The 17,865-nt window shown below is 33.3% G+C and overlaps 1 protein-coding gene across 17 annotated transcripts in view; it reads left to right on the top strand.

The window, feature by feature from the left end:
* PCDH15 (protocadherin related 15) overlaps positions 1-17,865 on the top strand; it is a 634,897-nt gene that overhangs the window by 547,002 nt on the left and 70,030 nt on the right. For all 17 annotated transcript variants that reach the window (XM_045568054.1, XM_045568051.1, XM_045568050.1 and 14 more), the window contains one exon: positions 8,556-8,683. In XM_045568054.1, coding sequence (XP_045424010.1) covers positions 8,556-8,683 — 128 coding nt within the window. The remainder of the gene's footprint in view (positions 1-8,555; positions 8,684-17,865) is intronic.

The following is a 17,865-nucleotide window of genomic DNA, read 5'->3' as shown; positions in this document are numbered from 1 at the left end:
TCATGCCTGAAGAACCTCCTCAGTATTCTTATAGCACTGTACCTTTTTTATTGGTTGGGGATATCAGTCTAGAAAGAATTTCCTAGATGTTAAACGTGTGTTAGTGTCATGAATATAAACCCTTATCTGTAAGTCTTCTGTAGACTAGCTGTATATCACTACAGTGAAATTATACTTCTAAGAATTACAGTGATTGCAGCATTGTGTTAAGGTACCTGTTTCTCTTCTTACACATTTTATGCATGTATCAGTGTAGAAAGATCAGGGTATAGAACTTTAAAGATTGCACTAAATAATATGCTCCTTAGGAAGTTTTAAGGTAAATGATAGGAACACTCAAGTAATTCTGATGAGTTCATGTGAGTGAAGGAAAATGCAGTGCACATTTGTTGGCTTTATACACCTATAACAAAATACATTTCGTGGGACCAAAAAAGGAGGCATTCTGGGGGAAAACTTAAATTGCTCAAATATAAGGGCTCTCATTTTATGTAGTAACTTTGTCAGGGTCCCATGAACATTGCTTATCTTGATTTCTCATGTGAGGGCTGGGCAAAAAGGACTTCTCTAGCCTGTTCAATAACATAGGTAGAATTGTACTTTAATGAATCCTATTATGATGTTTAGTACTATGTTCTAAGGCTATTTCTATAATTGGACTGAAAGTTCCTGTAGATATTAAATTGCTGGTATGCATACAGCAGCATGAGAATCAAAATAGGGACATTTGCAAGACCTTTTCCATTTAATTATCAGTTTAATAAAAATTATGCTTTTGGTACAGTGTTCATGTACCATAACTGTATTGGAATATTTGTACAATGTTAAATATTTTTAATAAAATTTAACATGTTCAAAAAAAAAAAAAAAAAAAAGAACTAATGTAAAGAAAATGTTCAAAAAAGAGTAACACACTTTCCATTCCTTCCATAAAATATGGCAAGCCATATTTGACTGGTTAATTTTTTCTCAATGGATTCTTCTCTAATCTTTCCGATACAGCTCTTTTATATTCTCAATAAAGAAGAACATAGTGTTACTTTCTTTTTGTGCATGTGTGTCTGTGTGCCTGTGTTTAGGTGCACATATGACAATTAAGACTACTCATGTAACATGAGTAACTATAGTCCATCTATCTTTTCAAGTGTTTAGTAAATTGCATTTCTAAGACAATCCTGTTGTTTCTTGGCTTGTGTTTTTGTTTGCTTATTTATTTATTTTACCAAATTTAGCTATCATTGTTGCTTTTATTTAAATAAAACAGTTTTGGGGCTTAAAATATGCTTTTATTTTTAACTATAGGTCAAAGAATTGAGAGGTCATTTAATGTTCTATTTTTTTTTTTTTTTCTCTCAGCAATGGTTCTGAAATTTAGGATAAAATTCTTATCAGCCTTGAAATATCAGCAGAATACTCTCACATCAAATACTGTATAGTGTCTGTTTTTCTCAAAGACTTACTTTTCTTTAAATTTTTTTTCTTTTTTTATTCTATTTTTTTTAGAGACAGCATTTTCACTCCGTCACACAGCCTGCGGTACAGTGGTCCAGTCACAGCTCACTGCAACCTCAAACTCCTGGGCTCAAGTGATCCTCACACCTCAGCCTCCCCAATAGTTAGGACCATAGGCCTGTGCCACCACGCTTGCCTAATTTCTAAATTTTTTTGTAGAGATAGGATCTCACTATGTTGCCCAGACTGGTCTCAAACTCCTAGCCTCAAGCAATCGTTCCATTTTGGCCTCCCAAAGTACTGGGATTTCAGGCATGAGCCACCATGCCTGCCCAAGATTTACTTTTTAAAATGAGTTTTCTGTAAATTTGTGGTCTTGTCATGTAAACAAAAGTATGGGTATTTAATAAGGCACAGTACTTTTCATATGTTTTCTAATAGTATTTCATTATTATTTAAAATATTCCATTTGCAGTAAAAAATATATGTATTTTCCACTACATTATTTGATATGTCTTACATAATAGCTCATGTGAAAACAATTTTATAATTCAGTGCTAGAAATTTTTTTTAAATCCCATGGTATTTGCTATACTTCCTTTTTCTGTTGATGATGATATTAACAATAATAATGTTACTAATATTTTCTTCTTCCTATCTTGAGAGCCAGCAGTCACTGAGACATCTATGAAGTAGTAAAGCCACTACCTTATGTAGTTAATGCTTTGCATGTATTTCCTCATTGAGTCGTTAGTCATGTATGATTACTATCATGTTATAGATAAGAAACTTTACCTAAGAGGATAAGTGACCTGTATAAAGTCACACAGCATACATGTGATACTGGTTTTAGACCCAGGCTCTGGCTCCAAAGCTTTTGCTACAATTTTTATTGCCCACATTACAACTGTAGCAGCTTTGCTAATCCTTATGGGTCCTGTATTAAACTGCTTTGTGGAAAGAGCTGGAATTTAATAAATACAAATGGTTTAAAATAGTATCGTTTTTCTGAAAAGAAGCAGACTGAACTAATAGATACAATTATTCCTTTGCTTCTAAATGTATCAGTTTGATCTCACAGGAATGACAAAATACTGGCAATACCAATGAAAATGAACAATATTGTATCCTTAACTCCTGTTTTGGTGATTACTATTTATGGAGAAATTTAGCTCATAATTGTTTCCGGGAAGAAAAATGTTAAAATGGACTGAAAGCCAAATGTAATTAATATTTAGTATATTACTCTTCTGATTATCTCCTCATCATGATACAGTAGGCCCTTCATATCCCTGGGTTTTGCATCCCTGGACTGAGTAAACTAAAGATTGAAAATATTAAAAGAATGCTTGTGTCTATATTGAACCTGTACCGACTTTTTTCTTGTCATTATTTCCTAAACAAAACATTTGCGTAGCATTTGTAACATATTAGATATTATAAGTTAATTTAGAGATAATGTAAAATATAAGAGACGATGTATGTAGGTTATATGCAAAAAATGTACTATTTTATATAAGGAACTTGAACGTAATTGAATTTTGGTGTCTGTGCGGGGGATGGGGGATCCTGAAACCAGTCCCCCAGGGATACCAAGAAAGGGCTGTAGTAGTAAAAATGTTAAGTGTTGTCATTTTCTTTATTAAAAGACTTAGCTAAAAATCAAGTATTAGATATTATAGTAATCTGAATGTCAGTTTTTGGAGCCAGTAGTTGTATGCAGTGCAGTTATTTTCTTAATTCAGTTATTAACCTTTCAACCAAACACATACACAAAATGTATGTTTTAGATACAAGCAATTAAAATCATGCAAAGGCTAATTAAATCAATGTCAAAGCTAAGTTAGAAAACTACTGAAATGAATTTCAAAAGATTCTCTCTTGCTGCCTAGCTACTAAAAATAAACTGTGCAAATGAATATAACTAAGTAAAATCCCTACAAAGCAAAAGCTAAGAAATAAGAACCAGTGAGTTTTCTCATCCTAATACACTTAATAATTTATTTTCCAAATATTTTGTAACTATTAATATATTTGTATTAATTCTTTCTAGTGAACACACTATAACATCTTTTTCTCATACTCTTTCTTTTCTCTTGAATTCTACTTTATTTTTTAAGTGAATAACTATCTATAAACCCCTTAATAAGATCAGATTAAGTGCTTATCTCAGATAATCCTTTTGTTCTTAAACATTATCATGTCTATAGAACTAGTCATTATCTGGAATATAAAATGGGGCAGAGGAACACAGAGGAAATTAATGATAGTATGAAAATTAAAAATCTTCAAGACATTTCCAGATAGCCCATAGAATTATGAAATGGTTTTAGAGTCAATATTTTCCTAATATTGAACTTCTTTAAAAAATCTGTTATCATTAAGAGATTACTCTCAATCATAACAACTTGCAGTTTTTCATTATGACTTTTAAATGCTTAAAAATCTATTATCTCATTTAATTTATGGGACTAAAATAGAGCAATTCATTTTATTTAATGAATATCTTCAGGGTAGGGGAATAGTAGCAACTACAGTATAATGTAACATTTATTGAATACCTACCATGTGGAAGTCACAATACTTATAGAATTAATTGGCCAGGAAAGCAAATACAAAAATAGAGGAAACACGGAATAATTTTTTTTTAAGTGAGAAATTGGCTTCAGTTTCTTGGTACCAGCGAAGTAACAGTTGTGAATTCAGTATTCAAAACATTTTAAAAATTCTATACAATAAGATGGTTTAGAGAATCTATAAATCATTTATCATCATTATGATACAAGAAAGCATTTAACATGTTATACCATGAAGGATGCATAATAAAAACACAGTCTTTGCCTTCAAGGTTTTACAGTCTAGTATAGTATATGTTTTCTAATCAGACTGAGCTCTTACATTCCCAAGTATGGCAACAAATATTTCTTTGATGTATATATGCCAGCAATAACTAGAGATATGGTTGAATGTAAGAGCATTCCAGATGGAGAGAATGTCAGGAACAGAGGCCAGCAGGCAGTGACAGGAATGGAGGTGCACAGGATTGAGCCCCTGACTTTAAAGAACACAGTCAAAATGAGTGTGACCAATATGTGACCAAATAATTGCAGGACTTTTTCGTTAAGTTCCACACTAAAAGCATGTGCACACAGATGGATTCAGGAGAGGGCATTACTATATATTTACACAAACTTTCCATATTTTCTTAACTCCTCTAATTCCTCCTTCTCTTTTAACTTACAGTTTCTCAATCTTATCATTATTGACAGTTTGGGCTGAAAAACAATTTTTTGTTTTGAGGAGGGTACTGTTTTATTTTTTTCATCACAGAATGTTTCTCACCATCTCTGGCCTCTACCTACTGAATTCTGATAGCATCATCTTCCCCATACCCGCTGCAATTGTGACTTCCAAAAATGGGTCTAGATCGGTCAAATTGATCATAGTTGCAAATATCGTTTTAACTTCTTGGCTTGTTATTCAGCAGGGCTTTTTTTTTTTTTTGAGAATCCAGTGCAATGTAAGCACTAGGTTTGTCATGTGAATAAAAGAAATAGATTCATCTTATATATAATTGGGGTTCTCTAAAAAGAGAAAACTGATCATGGTATTGATTATTAAAAATTAAGGAAAAAAATCAAACTAAATTTTGTCTTGGAAAACAGAGTCACATTAATGTTGATGGTACTTTGAACAACATTTACTTCTCTCAATTCCTTCTATCATGTTTAAGATGTCTAAAATACAACAGAAGTGCTATTCAAAGACATGTCTATACCGAGTCTTATATCTTTTAGTTCTGTTTTCTTCTTTAAACTAACAAATCTTTAGAAGATATCTCACATTTCCTCACATCAGGAGTCACTTCTGGAACTTTTGGCTTACTGAAGTTAAAGGTGATGACCAAAGGAAAAGTTGTCTCATATAAAAATTGAGAAAATGATTATCAATAAAGGGGAAAAAATGAGGCCCTCAATTCCAAGGAGCATAGCAAAATTATAATGTCTGTTAATCAAAACACTTTCACTCAGTTTGTAATTTCCTTAACTCCCTGTGGTTCTCCTTCCAATACTTGCATCATTTGGATGAACCAGAAGGGAGACTGGAAGATGGTAACAGGGCATTAGGCACTCGTGTTGCCCTGCTCACAATATTTTCCTATTCACTTTATCAATACTGCTTTTTTTTCTTCTGTCCCTTTTGTCATGTATTTGCTGTCTACCTTCAATAAAAGATACAATATGAGCCAAAAAAGATTTTGCAAATAATCAAGGAGATGAAAAGCAGATTCCCTTAAAGAAATTTAAATCAGAGTTGCTTCCAAATTTCTGCCTTGAAATAATAAGAACCCAAATTTGGTGGAAGAACATGATAGAGAAAGGCGGTGCCAGGCTCTTTTCAACAAGCAGTTCTCTGGGGACTAAGAACGAACTCACTCGCTCCCCTGAGAATGGCACCAAGCCATTTATGAAGGATCCGTCTGTCCCCACAACCCAAACAGGCCCCACCGACAACATTGGGGATCAAATTTCAACATGAGATGTGGAGGTTATAAATATCCAAACTATATTGGTGAATAATCTAGCATAACCATTAAAAATTTTCAATTTAAAAAAATACAGTAATGTATCATTTGAAAGAGGAGAATAATCTGATAACTCCTGATCATGAGTTCCTTAAGTTCTGCCTGTAATAGAGTTCATGTGTTCTGTAATACACTTCTTATTCTTCAGGAGTTTACAGGTCTGATAAGAAGAGTAATGCCAATACTGAGCAAGGAACAGAGCACACAATGACCCTGTGAAAGTACATGGTGTCAGAAGAAATGGCCTCAGATGTGACTGGTGTAGTGTTTGTGGTTTTATGCTTGCACGTGTGTAGGGGAGGAGAGCAGTGGTGTGTATGTACATACAGTCATATCTACAAAATTGCTGATGTTATTTGTCAAAGGTACTAAAGTTCAGAGGGGAGTAAAATAAAAGCAAATAACCATGCTAGATTATTAAGAGCCTTGTATTCCATGCTAAAATATAAATTCTTTGTTTTTAAACTTATATATTTTATATCTCATCCTACATAGTAGTAATTAGAGTAGCTAACATATGGAAATTTCTCGAAAACTATACTGAATGTTTGAATAACTGATAAAATGTACATATGAACGATAGGTGGTTTAATACTGATGTAATGCATTGTAGCTGTATTTTGTAATGTCCCTGTGATATGAGAAATCAGGACACATTGGAAAGACATGAAAAGAGAACAGATGATGTTAATCACACAGGCAAGACACCGAGAGACTTGAGTTTATGAGCAACTGTGGGGTTGAGAGAAAAATGACTGAAGAAACATTTATTATGCACTTATTTAATTGTTTATGAGGCAGACATATAGAATTTGGTGACCAACCAGATATGATGTTAGGATTGGGAGGTAAGGGAAGAAGATAATGGCCAAGTTGTTGTTCTTTGCAAATTTTATTTCATTTTAAATGCCTTACCTCATTTAATGAAAGAGAATTACATCATTATATCATATATTTTCTCTGGCCTCTATCATTCTTAGACTTCCGAGAAAGAACAGCAGATTTGAATTTTATATATTTCTGAATGAAAGGCAGAGGAAATAAGTTATTGGAAAAGTGATATATTTTAAATTCCTCTTTCTATAAATCTTAAATTTAGAGCTGTTAGCTCCTTTGATTCCAGATATAAAATAGTCTTAGTAAGATAAAGCTGGGCTTCATTTTGGATGAACTTTAATTAGTGGCAGCTTGGGTACGAGTCAGAGCCCTGGCACTGTAGGATAGAGAAGCTTAATCTGCCGTTATTTGTACTTCTCTACTGGTACTCGTCTCTGTCGACCTAGCATAGTTTTCCTCTTAATTCTAGTTCTTCCAGTTCAGCGATTGTAGGAAAGAGGCAAATAATAGGAAAACTAAATGAGTAGCAGCGGGATAGGGGCAAAATTTGGGGATTAACTCTCTTTTCTCTCTGACATTTCCCAACACAAGCAAAAAGCATCCTATTTTTAAGTTCTTACTAATATAAGGCCACGTAATTCATTCAGTTATTCAATCAATAGAAATATTCTATATCCATAAAGTACACCCTATGCCAGTAGGTTGGGTGCTAATCAGATAAAATTTGAGGGAAGCATTAAACACAGGTAAAGCACCAAAATAAGCATGTCCCTGATAGTTTGTATATCAATTGCCATGTTTGCTCATAATCAAAATACATCAGAAAAGTTTACTTATTAGGTAATACATTAGAATACTTACTTGAATATATTTTTGTGAAAAATGAATAAGCTCATATTTCCTATTTTATTTGGTTTGCAAATTAGTTTTATGTATTAAGTTCTTTGTAGAAGGTCATTATTGGACTAGTGGCAAGTACTACATTTCTCAGTAAAGGCGTAAGAATTTGAGGGAGGTTTTAACATTTAATTTATTCTTTATAGTATATCTACTGTGATTTAAATGGCAAAATGAAGCATTTATGAGCCATCTGATAATCGTATCTCCAGCTACTTTTTTTTCAATGAATGTTGACGTCTAGTATCGACAGTCTCTAGAGCCTGATAAAACTTGTTTTCCATTTGTGGAAATAAACATCTCCCTCATCCATTGTCACTTTTAGTCTTAATAAAAATATTATAGAACATTTTTAAGCTAAAGAAATATCGCTGGTGTTATATTTAAGAATAAATGTATATTTTTAGTTTATGGAAGTTTCTATTATTTCATAAGGAGTTTATATATTTATGTTACTTTGGTATAACTGGTAATGTGTGTGAAGTGTTTGTGAACTTGAAGGGTTGAGTTGTTTCATTAAAATTAGGAGAATATAATATTTTAGTGCCAAATTAAATCAAATAAAACTAATTACCAGGAAATTATAATTAAAAGAAATAGCAGCTACTTAATATTTTTTTACCAGACATATCATTATTGGTGTCCTCTGAATTTTGGGGTACTAGGTATACCATTGAGGAATGACTTCCTGATTTAAGTTATTTTGGATAAGCATTTACTTCAGTGCATTTTTTCCCCAGTGAGTAACTACCAACAAAAAATTGTATTATTTCTTATCCTCTAGGCAATACAGCTAAAGTGTACATTGAAATTCAGGATGAAAATGATCATCCCCCAGTGTTTCAGAAAAAATTTTACATTGGAGGTGTATCTGAAGACGCAAGAATGTTTGCTTCTGTGCTCAGAGTTAAGGTATGATAAAATGTTTTATGATACAGAACTAAAGCAAAAACAAAGAGCTCAGGTTTTACAGATAAACTATAACCCTCTAGTTTGTATTAACTGCATACTTATTCATGTTGTGTAAACAAAAGCCTGAAAGTTGGAGATATATGAGTTTAATTATCAAAACTAAATACAGATGAATTATATGAGGTGAATAGTAAGCAACTTTTTGTTTTATTTTTACTGTAAAAATGGGAATTAAATACGATGTTTTACATTGAGTCAGATGTTAAAATGTATATATTTTCCTAGTAGGCTTTCATACCTCCAGTAGGTTTAATTCAGAATAACTCAAAAAATTTTCAAAATGGAATTTCTGATGACAAATATGAAATTACCACTTCTAATAGAAGTAATAATGCAATTAATTATGCAATGAGTTTTTTCCGCAGTAAGTTTTTGAATTTTAAATGCTGGTTAAATGTGTGTAAAAACAACACTACTAATTTTAGTACTATACCAAAAGTTAAGGAAAAAATTGATATGTCAGAAAACTTTGGCTTACCTACTTAGAATTTTTTAAAATGTACTATCTACGACTAGAGTTGATAATTTGAAATTTTTCTTTAGTTATTACCAAATATGTTTAAAGATTTTAAGATGGTTGACACTATAAATAGTTGCAGTAGTTTTGTTACTAAGAAATAAATTTTAAAATACTGCACTTTACTTAGGGGAAAGTTTAGATTCTAAACACTCTGGATTCTCAATTACAGAGTTACTTTTTGAACATTATTTTAATAATCAGTTCTTTAAATAGCTATAAATATACAAACCTAAACATCCCTGGCAAATCTAGCTTTTGATTGCCTCTAGTTTTGCAAGTGGGTAATTGCTTTTCTTTCCCTATTACCAGGAGTACCATGAGTAGAGCTCTTCTTACATGTAGTTTGATCACTTATCAAACACTCTCAGTAAGAAAAAGAAATTTCAACATAAGCAAATAAAACCTGTGTGTTTGCTTGAAAAATAGCTCTTCCACAATGCCAAGTACTGACTCCTGATCCCCGAATCGCCAGTTATAATTAAAAGTAGTCCACAGATTTGTCACTCACACTATATCCAATTTATATTATGATTTATAAGTAGCAATCCTTTGTAGCTGATATTTATATTATTTTATATTATAGTACCATTTACTATTGATTGATTCAGCACAATCATTTAGTCAGATATTGTTTATAATGTGCTCGGCACTGTTCTAGAAGTTAGATGTAGAGCAATTGAAACAAATAAACAAACAAACAAAAACATGAGGTCTCATCCTAGTAATGTATACAAACTAGTGGAAGAAACAAATAGATCAGTAAGTTATGTAGTGATAAATACTAAGGAAAAAGAAAAGCTTGGTAGGGAGAGAAAAAGAAGGGTACTACTTTAGATTAAAAGGTCATAAAAGATCTCTCTGATGGGTAAAATTTAAACAGTAATCTGCATAAAGGAAAAGAGCAAGGCATGTGGATTCTTAGGAGAGGAGCATTCTGGGCATTTTTTATAAAGCCCCTAAAGCTAGAGGGACCTTGAAGGCCAAATGTGACTAAAAAAGGCTGTTTGGGGATGAGATTGGAAATGTAGCCTGAAGCTAGAATATGGGATTTGTTCTAGGTATGTTGAATCATTTTGACCAGAGGTATGACATACTCCGATTTAAAAAGATTATTCTAGATGCTGTGTGGGGTGCAAGTTGGGAATTGGTAACACAGTGTTTTTGGACAAGAGTAAAGGCAGAGTCTAAAACATTACTGGTCTAGGCAAGATTTGATGGTGGCTGGAACCATGGTGGTGGGCTGTAGAGATGGTGAGAAGGGAGACAAAAGGTAGAAACAAAAGGATTTGCTGAAGAATTCTACATGGGGCATTAGGGAAAATCAAAAATATCATGGAGGTTTTTATTTTGAACAAATTCCCATACCTCCCCCAGATACTGTGATGGCAGCAACCAAGAGTTTATTTGTGGAGATTTTATGTTTGGGAGGCTTTTTCAATACACACATATAGTTCCTGGTAGGGCAGTGGCAGATGCTGGTCTAGACTTGAGAGAGAAATCATGGACCAAGATGAAAATCACCTAGAAAATGGGGTTGACAGAAGAGTCCAAAGACTAATTCCTGGTAACTTCAACACTAAGAGATCAGGAAGAAAAGGGGAACCATCAAAGGATACTGAGAAGTTACTGCCATGAGGTAGCAGGAATCTAGGAAAATGCAAGGTCTGTGTGCCATGTAAAGACAACGTTGATAAAAGAGAGGGATCTACTATCAAATGCTGCTGTGATTAGAACATCCCTGTGGATTTTTGTATCACCACTTATGCTAATAGGTGTATTTGTGATGGAGAAAAAAAATAAGCCAAATGTTAAAGTATTCCATTAATAAAGGGGACTACTCAAAAGTTATGTATATGACTATAATAAGGAAATTTAGTGGCATCTACTTCAGAGGAATTGGGACTGGGCAATAAAGGGGACAGAATAATGTTCCGCAAGCAGCAACTGAGACACACAAGGATGCTACCCTCTACCGCTAGGTTGTGTGGTATGTAATGAGATATGCCCTGGAGAGAATACATGCACTTGTTGTGACGTGGTAAATAGGGATGGGATTGATTGTTTATCTAGGACTATGGTGGACTCTGTGGAAGCTTCCCCCCTCAATCTATCAGTGTGTTGTTCGGTCTAGGGAAAGGATTTCTTTCTAGGAAACCAACTTCTTGCAATATAATATCCTAGGCACTTCAGACAAGAGAAAGAGAGAGAGGACAGAGAGAGATGAAAGTATATGTTGTAATCATCAATTCAATTAAGAGAGCACAAATTGCCCTGTGGATTCAAAGGAAGGAAACATTTCCATTGGTGAAAGCATAAAAGGTTTCCTGAAGGATGAAAAATTTAAGACTGTCACTGAAGGGTGGTTAGATTTTCTTCAAATTGAAGATCATGTGAGGAAAACAATCTAAGTAGAGGAGACAAAGTGAGGCAAAAACCCAGAAGAAAGGAAGTGCAAAGCATATTTGTAGGAGGCAAGGGATTTAGGACATGATAGGAGTAGTACATTCTTAGTGGTTAACATTTTCAATTGCTGCTTTTAGCCTCAAAGCCAGGACTCTTCCCCTTTCTAGAATTTTATCACAGTGGAAGTGAGGTAAGCTGTTCTTCTCAATTTATACTTAGAGCAACAAAAATATTATTGGAAACAGCACTAAATCAGGGCCAGCCAAGCTGTGGTGCTTGAAGAAGAGATGATTTTTAAAATGGGTAAGTAGCCCATGATTGTGAAAATGCTTTTATACCAATTGCTATAGAATATTAACATAATGGTAGATTTCATCTACCATGCATGCCAGTTAATTTATTTTAGTCCACCGTGAAATGCAGAAAGATAAACGTTAAATTTAAAAAAATGTACTATAAGAAAGGGAAGAGGATATATTGCATAAAATAGGAGTGGTGAAATAAGATGAGACTTTGAAATATAAATGAAGAAAGCTATACTAACTTAAAATATGGATAGTGAATTTAGGGCATTATTTAAAAATATGCTATAGGTAAATAAATAATAAAAGCATTGTTGAAATGAGTTATCCAATATAAATTAAAATAAAATAAAGACAACTGCATATCTGCTCTGACGTGGCATATCTAATATGCTAAGGACTTGTTGCAAGTTCACTTTTTAAGAAAACATACAAGATGTTCCTACTGTGTGCTTAAACTATAGAGGCAAAAATAATAGACTGTCTCTCTGCCCTTAGGGAGTTACCATTCCAGTAAAGTAGACTCCTCCAAAAAGTAAATAAACATATAAGTTATAATTATATCTGGATGGACCAAATATCTAATGTAGGTTTTTACTATATTGGTTGGAAAATAATATAATTATCTGAAATTTAGGTGAAGGAAATTTTAACTTATTTTATTTGAAACATTGGGATAATTTAAGTGTAATATCTTTGGTTTTTATGTACTCACATTGTCTAAGTGTAGCAGACACCACTAGTTGACTTTCCCCCTTGTTCATACTTAACAGAAGTCCTATTTTATTCAGGTATTTATTATCCTTGGGATCATGCACTTCAGAGGAGGTAAACCCTACTCCCAAGTAGTGAAAAATGACTGATCTGAGCCAATCATTCTTGTTCTGTTATCCTTGTAAATGAATGGATACGTGACTCATTTTTGAGCAATTATTAATAAGGGAGGTCTCCTGAGAAGTTTCTGGGACCAAGACATTTTATATAGACATGTAGAGACTTGGTTTCTGGCTCCATAACTTGAATGCTCATGTTGTGTTCAAGTAATTTTTGGATTGTATCAAAAGGACACAAGGGATTAATCTGGAAAGATCTACATTTATCATGGCTAAATACAGGTATCTATGTCACAACTAGTTCTACCAAGTTGATTTCCTTTGGTATCAAGTAATCAGCCATTTTAATTACAGGGAGTGCAAAAAGAAAATCCAATGGTAATTTTTCTTTTCAGTATTCAATTCAAGGTGTTAGCATCAGTTAAACTTATCACCTTTAGTAAATACCCCAAATAATTGAAAGCAAAAAACTTGAACAGATATTTGTATGCCTATGTTCATAGCAGCATTATTCACAATGGCTAAAAAGTAGAAACAGCCCATATGTTCATCTGTGGATGAATGGATAAACAAAATGTGATTATACACATACCATGAAATATTATTTAACCCTAAAAGGAAGGAAATTCTGACACGTTACATCATGGATGACCATCAAAGACATTATAAGTGAAATAAGCCAGCCACCGAAGGACAAATATTGTATGGCTCCACTTACATGAGGTTCCTAGAGTTGTCAGATTCATAGAGACAGAGAGTAGAATGATGCTTGCCAGAGGCTAGGGGTGGGTGGGAGAAGGAAAATGGGAAGGTACTGTTTAATGGCTGTGGATTTACAGTTTGGGAAGATGAAAAAGTGCTGGGCATGAATGGCAGTGATATTTGCAGAACAACACGAATGTATTATACTTAATGTCACCAAACTATACACTTAGAAGTGAGTAAAATGCTAAGTTTTGTGTTATGTATATTTTACCTCAGTAAAGAAAAATCCCCAAGGGGTCAGGCATCATCTTTATTGACAAAATATAAAAACTGTTTTTTTCCAAGCTTTTTTTCTTACTTGGTATCCATTCCTCCTCAATTGATATGAATGTGAAGCTTTTGTTCAGATTCAGAAGTAAAAATTTCTTTTAGTCAACTTATTGTTCTTGATTGTGTAACTGTATTTTTAAGCATTTTATTCCACAATACATCCTCGGTGATGTCAGTACCAGTTGCAACAGTATGGCAGTAATACTCATTGTAGGGGTATACTGCCCCTTCTTGTCCTGTGAGGAACACATGTCAGAATCTACAGTACCTTGTATGTTGAAAAAGCCGCTGGAAATTCTAATTCACTCCTGTCAGAGGTGGGTATCACTACTCTAATGAAAAGTGACTGATAATTTGGGTTATATCAGAATAACATACTATTGTGACAACAATGCCATACATGACTAAGAGAGAAGCAATACAATAAAAGCAAATACATGTAACATATGTTAAAGAAAAAAATCAAAAGAGCAGTATTCAGAATATATAGAAAGAATTTTAAAACCCAATTATTTAGTAAATAAAAATAAGATTGAAAAAAACATGAATATTTGTTGAATATTAGTCATGATTTTCTGTGCAAGGTGGGGAAAGATTAAGCTAGGCCTTTGGACTTTAACTTTTTGTTTCTCTTAGGCTTTGAGGAAATGTTAATGGATGAATTTTCCTTATTTAATAACAATATCTGCCATTTATTTTTCATTATTATTTTTCTGAGAACTTTGAAAAGCCATTTACTTATTGTAGCATACAGAATTTATTTAAACAAATAAAACAAACAATAAATAAAACAAGCTAAAATAAAACAAAACACGTACTTATGAGGTAGATGCTATTACTCTTTATTGTATTGTTGGATAAAATGAAGATCAGTAACTCTGAGTAAGTTTCCCACTATCGCTCAGCCAAATAACTAGTGAAGTCAGAATTCAAAGTTATATCTACTTTAGTTCAAGGTCTTTGCTTGCAATTTGTACATTATGTTGCTTCCCAGGAGAAGTGAGGAGTAGAATCTTGGCAGAAAATACAGAACATATTGAGTTTCCATGAAAAATTAGGAGTTAATTATCAAGGCAACTAATTCCTTTTCAAATTAAGATGGTCTCTATGAATTGGGACACTCTCTGTTAAGGTGACAAGTAAGATCTGAGTTTAGAAACACCTTTCAAAATATTAGCTAATTTTTCCAGTTTATTGCATGTCGTTTTAACTACAACAATAGCCTCATTTAATGGAAATACAGGGAGAGGTTAAGTATCATCAAGATTTATTTAAAAAAACCTTCGAATTATGAGAATTTTTTCCCAATAGTTAAGGCAGCAGCATTTAATCCATTTCTCTACAAGTTGTAAATATGAAAAATTCAGTGTCAGAAAAATTGAGTTATAACTTTGTTTTGATGTCTACTGAAAGTCAAAAAGATTTTTGAACATTGTACCTTTGAATGATTAAAGATGCCAGATTTAAGAAATTTACCAACTAAAAGAAAATAATATTTTGAAAAAGAGCAAGAAAGGGAGAGTTCTCACTCTCAAATTGCTAATTATTTATTACATTTTCTAAATAAGTACAGCTTGGTGGTAAGAGGTTTCAGCACAGTGATACCATTGATAGAAAAAAGCTACAGTCACTACAGTCACAGTCAGAAGATGCAAATGGCCTTAGTGGCAAATGGTATAAAAATGTATAATACGAGGTTAAGGATGCAGAGAGTAATACAATTTGTTTTTAAACAGAGGTTAGGGTTTATGCAGGCTCCTGGTCTGCAGCCCTACACCTGCTCACCTGGGTCTGATGCAAAGCATCTCATGTACGTTCCTGAGGGGTTAGTGTGTTTCCCTTGTGTAGCATCTCAATTAACAGAGATCGCTGCATCACAGGAGCAATACGTAACCTTCCCAAGTTGTACAGCTAGTCAGTGGTGGAGCCAGGATTCACAGCCAGGCATTCTGATCCAGCAGGCTCTACTACCTTTCAGGTGAAGAGCATTCAAATCACTTGGATTCAGCTCTGGGTCTGCTGTTATCTCTCTGCGGCACATTACATTCCATCACTCTAGGCCACAGATGTCTTCTCACGCAAACATTGCTTTAGAACCAGATGCCTGTTGAAGTCTTGAATCTGATGGCTTGCTTGTCTTATATCATTTACTGTTATAATGTCAAGTGCTCTAAGGCAATCATTATGCTTGAGAGTTACATTTTAAAGGTCAAATAATCCAGATTACTTAATTCTAAAATCTAAATCATCATTTATGTTTCACAGTATTTTGGGTTTGTGTAACTTTAATGTAGTGGGTAATTTTATGACAGTTTTCTCCCTAGTTATATACAATCCAGATATAAACAAGTACCAGCCTGAATTAAGTTCTAATTTGGGTTCCCGTTTGACAAATGAGGAAACTCAGACTTATTCAAACCCCTCTTGTTGTTTCAAAAGAAAGATAATTTTAGGAGATCTTACTTACCATTGATTTCCTTGATGCTTTGGCATGGCATCTGACCTTGTATGGTTTGTTCCTTGAACAATGTATAATTATTTAGATGTGTGAGGGTTCATTGCCTTCTTGCCTATGCCCCTATAACAGAATCACTGTTTTTAGTTTAACACTTATACAAATTATACTATTGCCATTTATCTTTGTGCTTGTTTTCTCCACTGGAATTCAAATTTCATCTAGCAAGTGTCATGCTTCCCCAGAAACTTAATGACATTATATATTGCCCTTAATGTTTCAAATTAATGTTTGTTTAAATAGATAGCCATGCCTTTTAACCTAATTAAGACTTTCCATATATTGCATGAATGAATTATTAATTTTCAAATTAGTAAAATATACTGTACATTAAAATCTTTGGGTCTAATTACAATACTGACAGTAACATCACCCTTGACTTCTCGGGGGATTTCAGTTCTTGTTAAAATTAGAAACTTACACTTGATGGCATGTTTATGAATATTATGCATGTATCATAGTTTTACATTTATTTAGCCTCAGTGGTGAATCTAAATGATAAAAAAACTGTTCTCTTCCTGAACAACTGGAATATTTTTGTTATATGATCACAAGCTGTGTTATAGTTAATAATGTTTTCCTTTCGGTTTGTCTCCCAGATCTTCAAAGTCAAATATTAATATTTGATCCATCTCTAAACAATTCTAGATGAATGCAATACAAATTGTGGCATACTTACTTTCTCTCTACCCTCCTTTATATAGTCTGTCTTTATTCTCTACCATCTCATTTTCTTTCTTTTTTTAATTTCAGAATATTATGGGGGTACAAACATTTTGGTTACATATAATGCCTTTGCCTCGCCCAAGCCAGAGCTACAAGCGTGCCCATCCCCCATACAGGGTGCTCTGCACCCATTAGTTGTGAGTTTACCCATCCCCACCATCCCCCTCCCACCTGCCCAGCACCTAATGAATATTACTTCCATGTACCAACTCATTTTCTTTTAGCTATTTTATATTATCGTATCTTATATATTTTTAGAAAACATCTCACATCTATTTTGGAATTCTGTGGAGTAAATGTAGACAGATGATCACTGAAATCTATTTGTTCCTACACTGTATTCTTTATGTTTCAAGAATATAATATATTGCTATTAAATATGGTCACCATACTGTACAATAGAGCTCTTAAACTTATTCCTATCTTATTGAAATTTTGTATTCTGTTTCTAATAGTCTCTGCATTCTAAGCCTTCATTTTTCCCCTGTACAAGTCAAAAATCTTGAAAAATTACTGCCAGCTTTTTATTGGTCTGAACAAGTAAAACATTATAGTTAAGTAATTTTAATATAAATGAACAAGACAAAGTCTATTTTTGTACACACAAATTGAGAATATAATAAAATAATTCTGCATATATGTTTTACTCTCTTCTGTCTTCCCCCCTCTACAAAAGTCAGTCTGTAAATCAGATGACCATGGATGTAAAGACTTATTTCTAGATACTTTATTCTGTTTGATTGATCTGTTTATCTTTGCATCAATAATCCACTATCTGAATTACTATA

Source organism: Lemur catta, chromosome 14 (assembly GCF_020740605.2).
Source record: "Lemur catta isolate mLemCat1 chromosome 14, mLemCat1.pri, whole genome shotgun sequence".
Taxonomy (NCBI): Eukaryota; Metazoa; Chordata; class Mammalia; order Primates; family Lemuridae; genus Lemur; species Lemur catta.
This window is presented reverse-complemented; position numbering and strand designations above follow the sequence as displayed.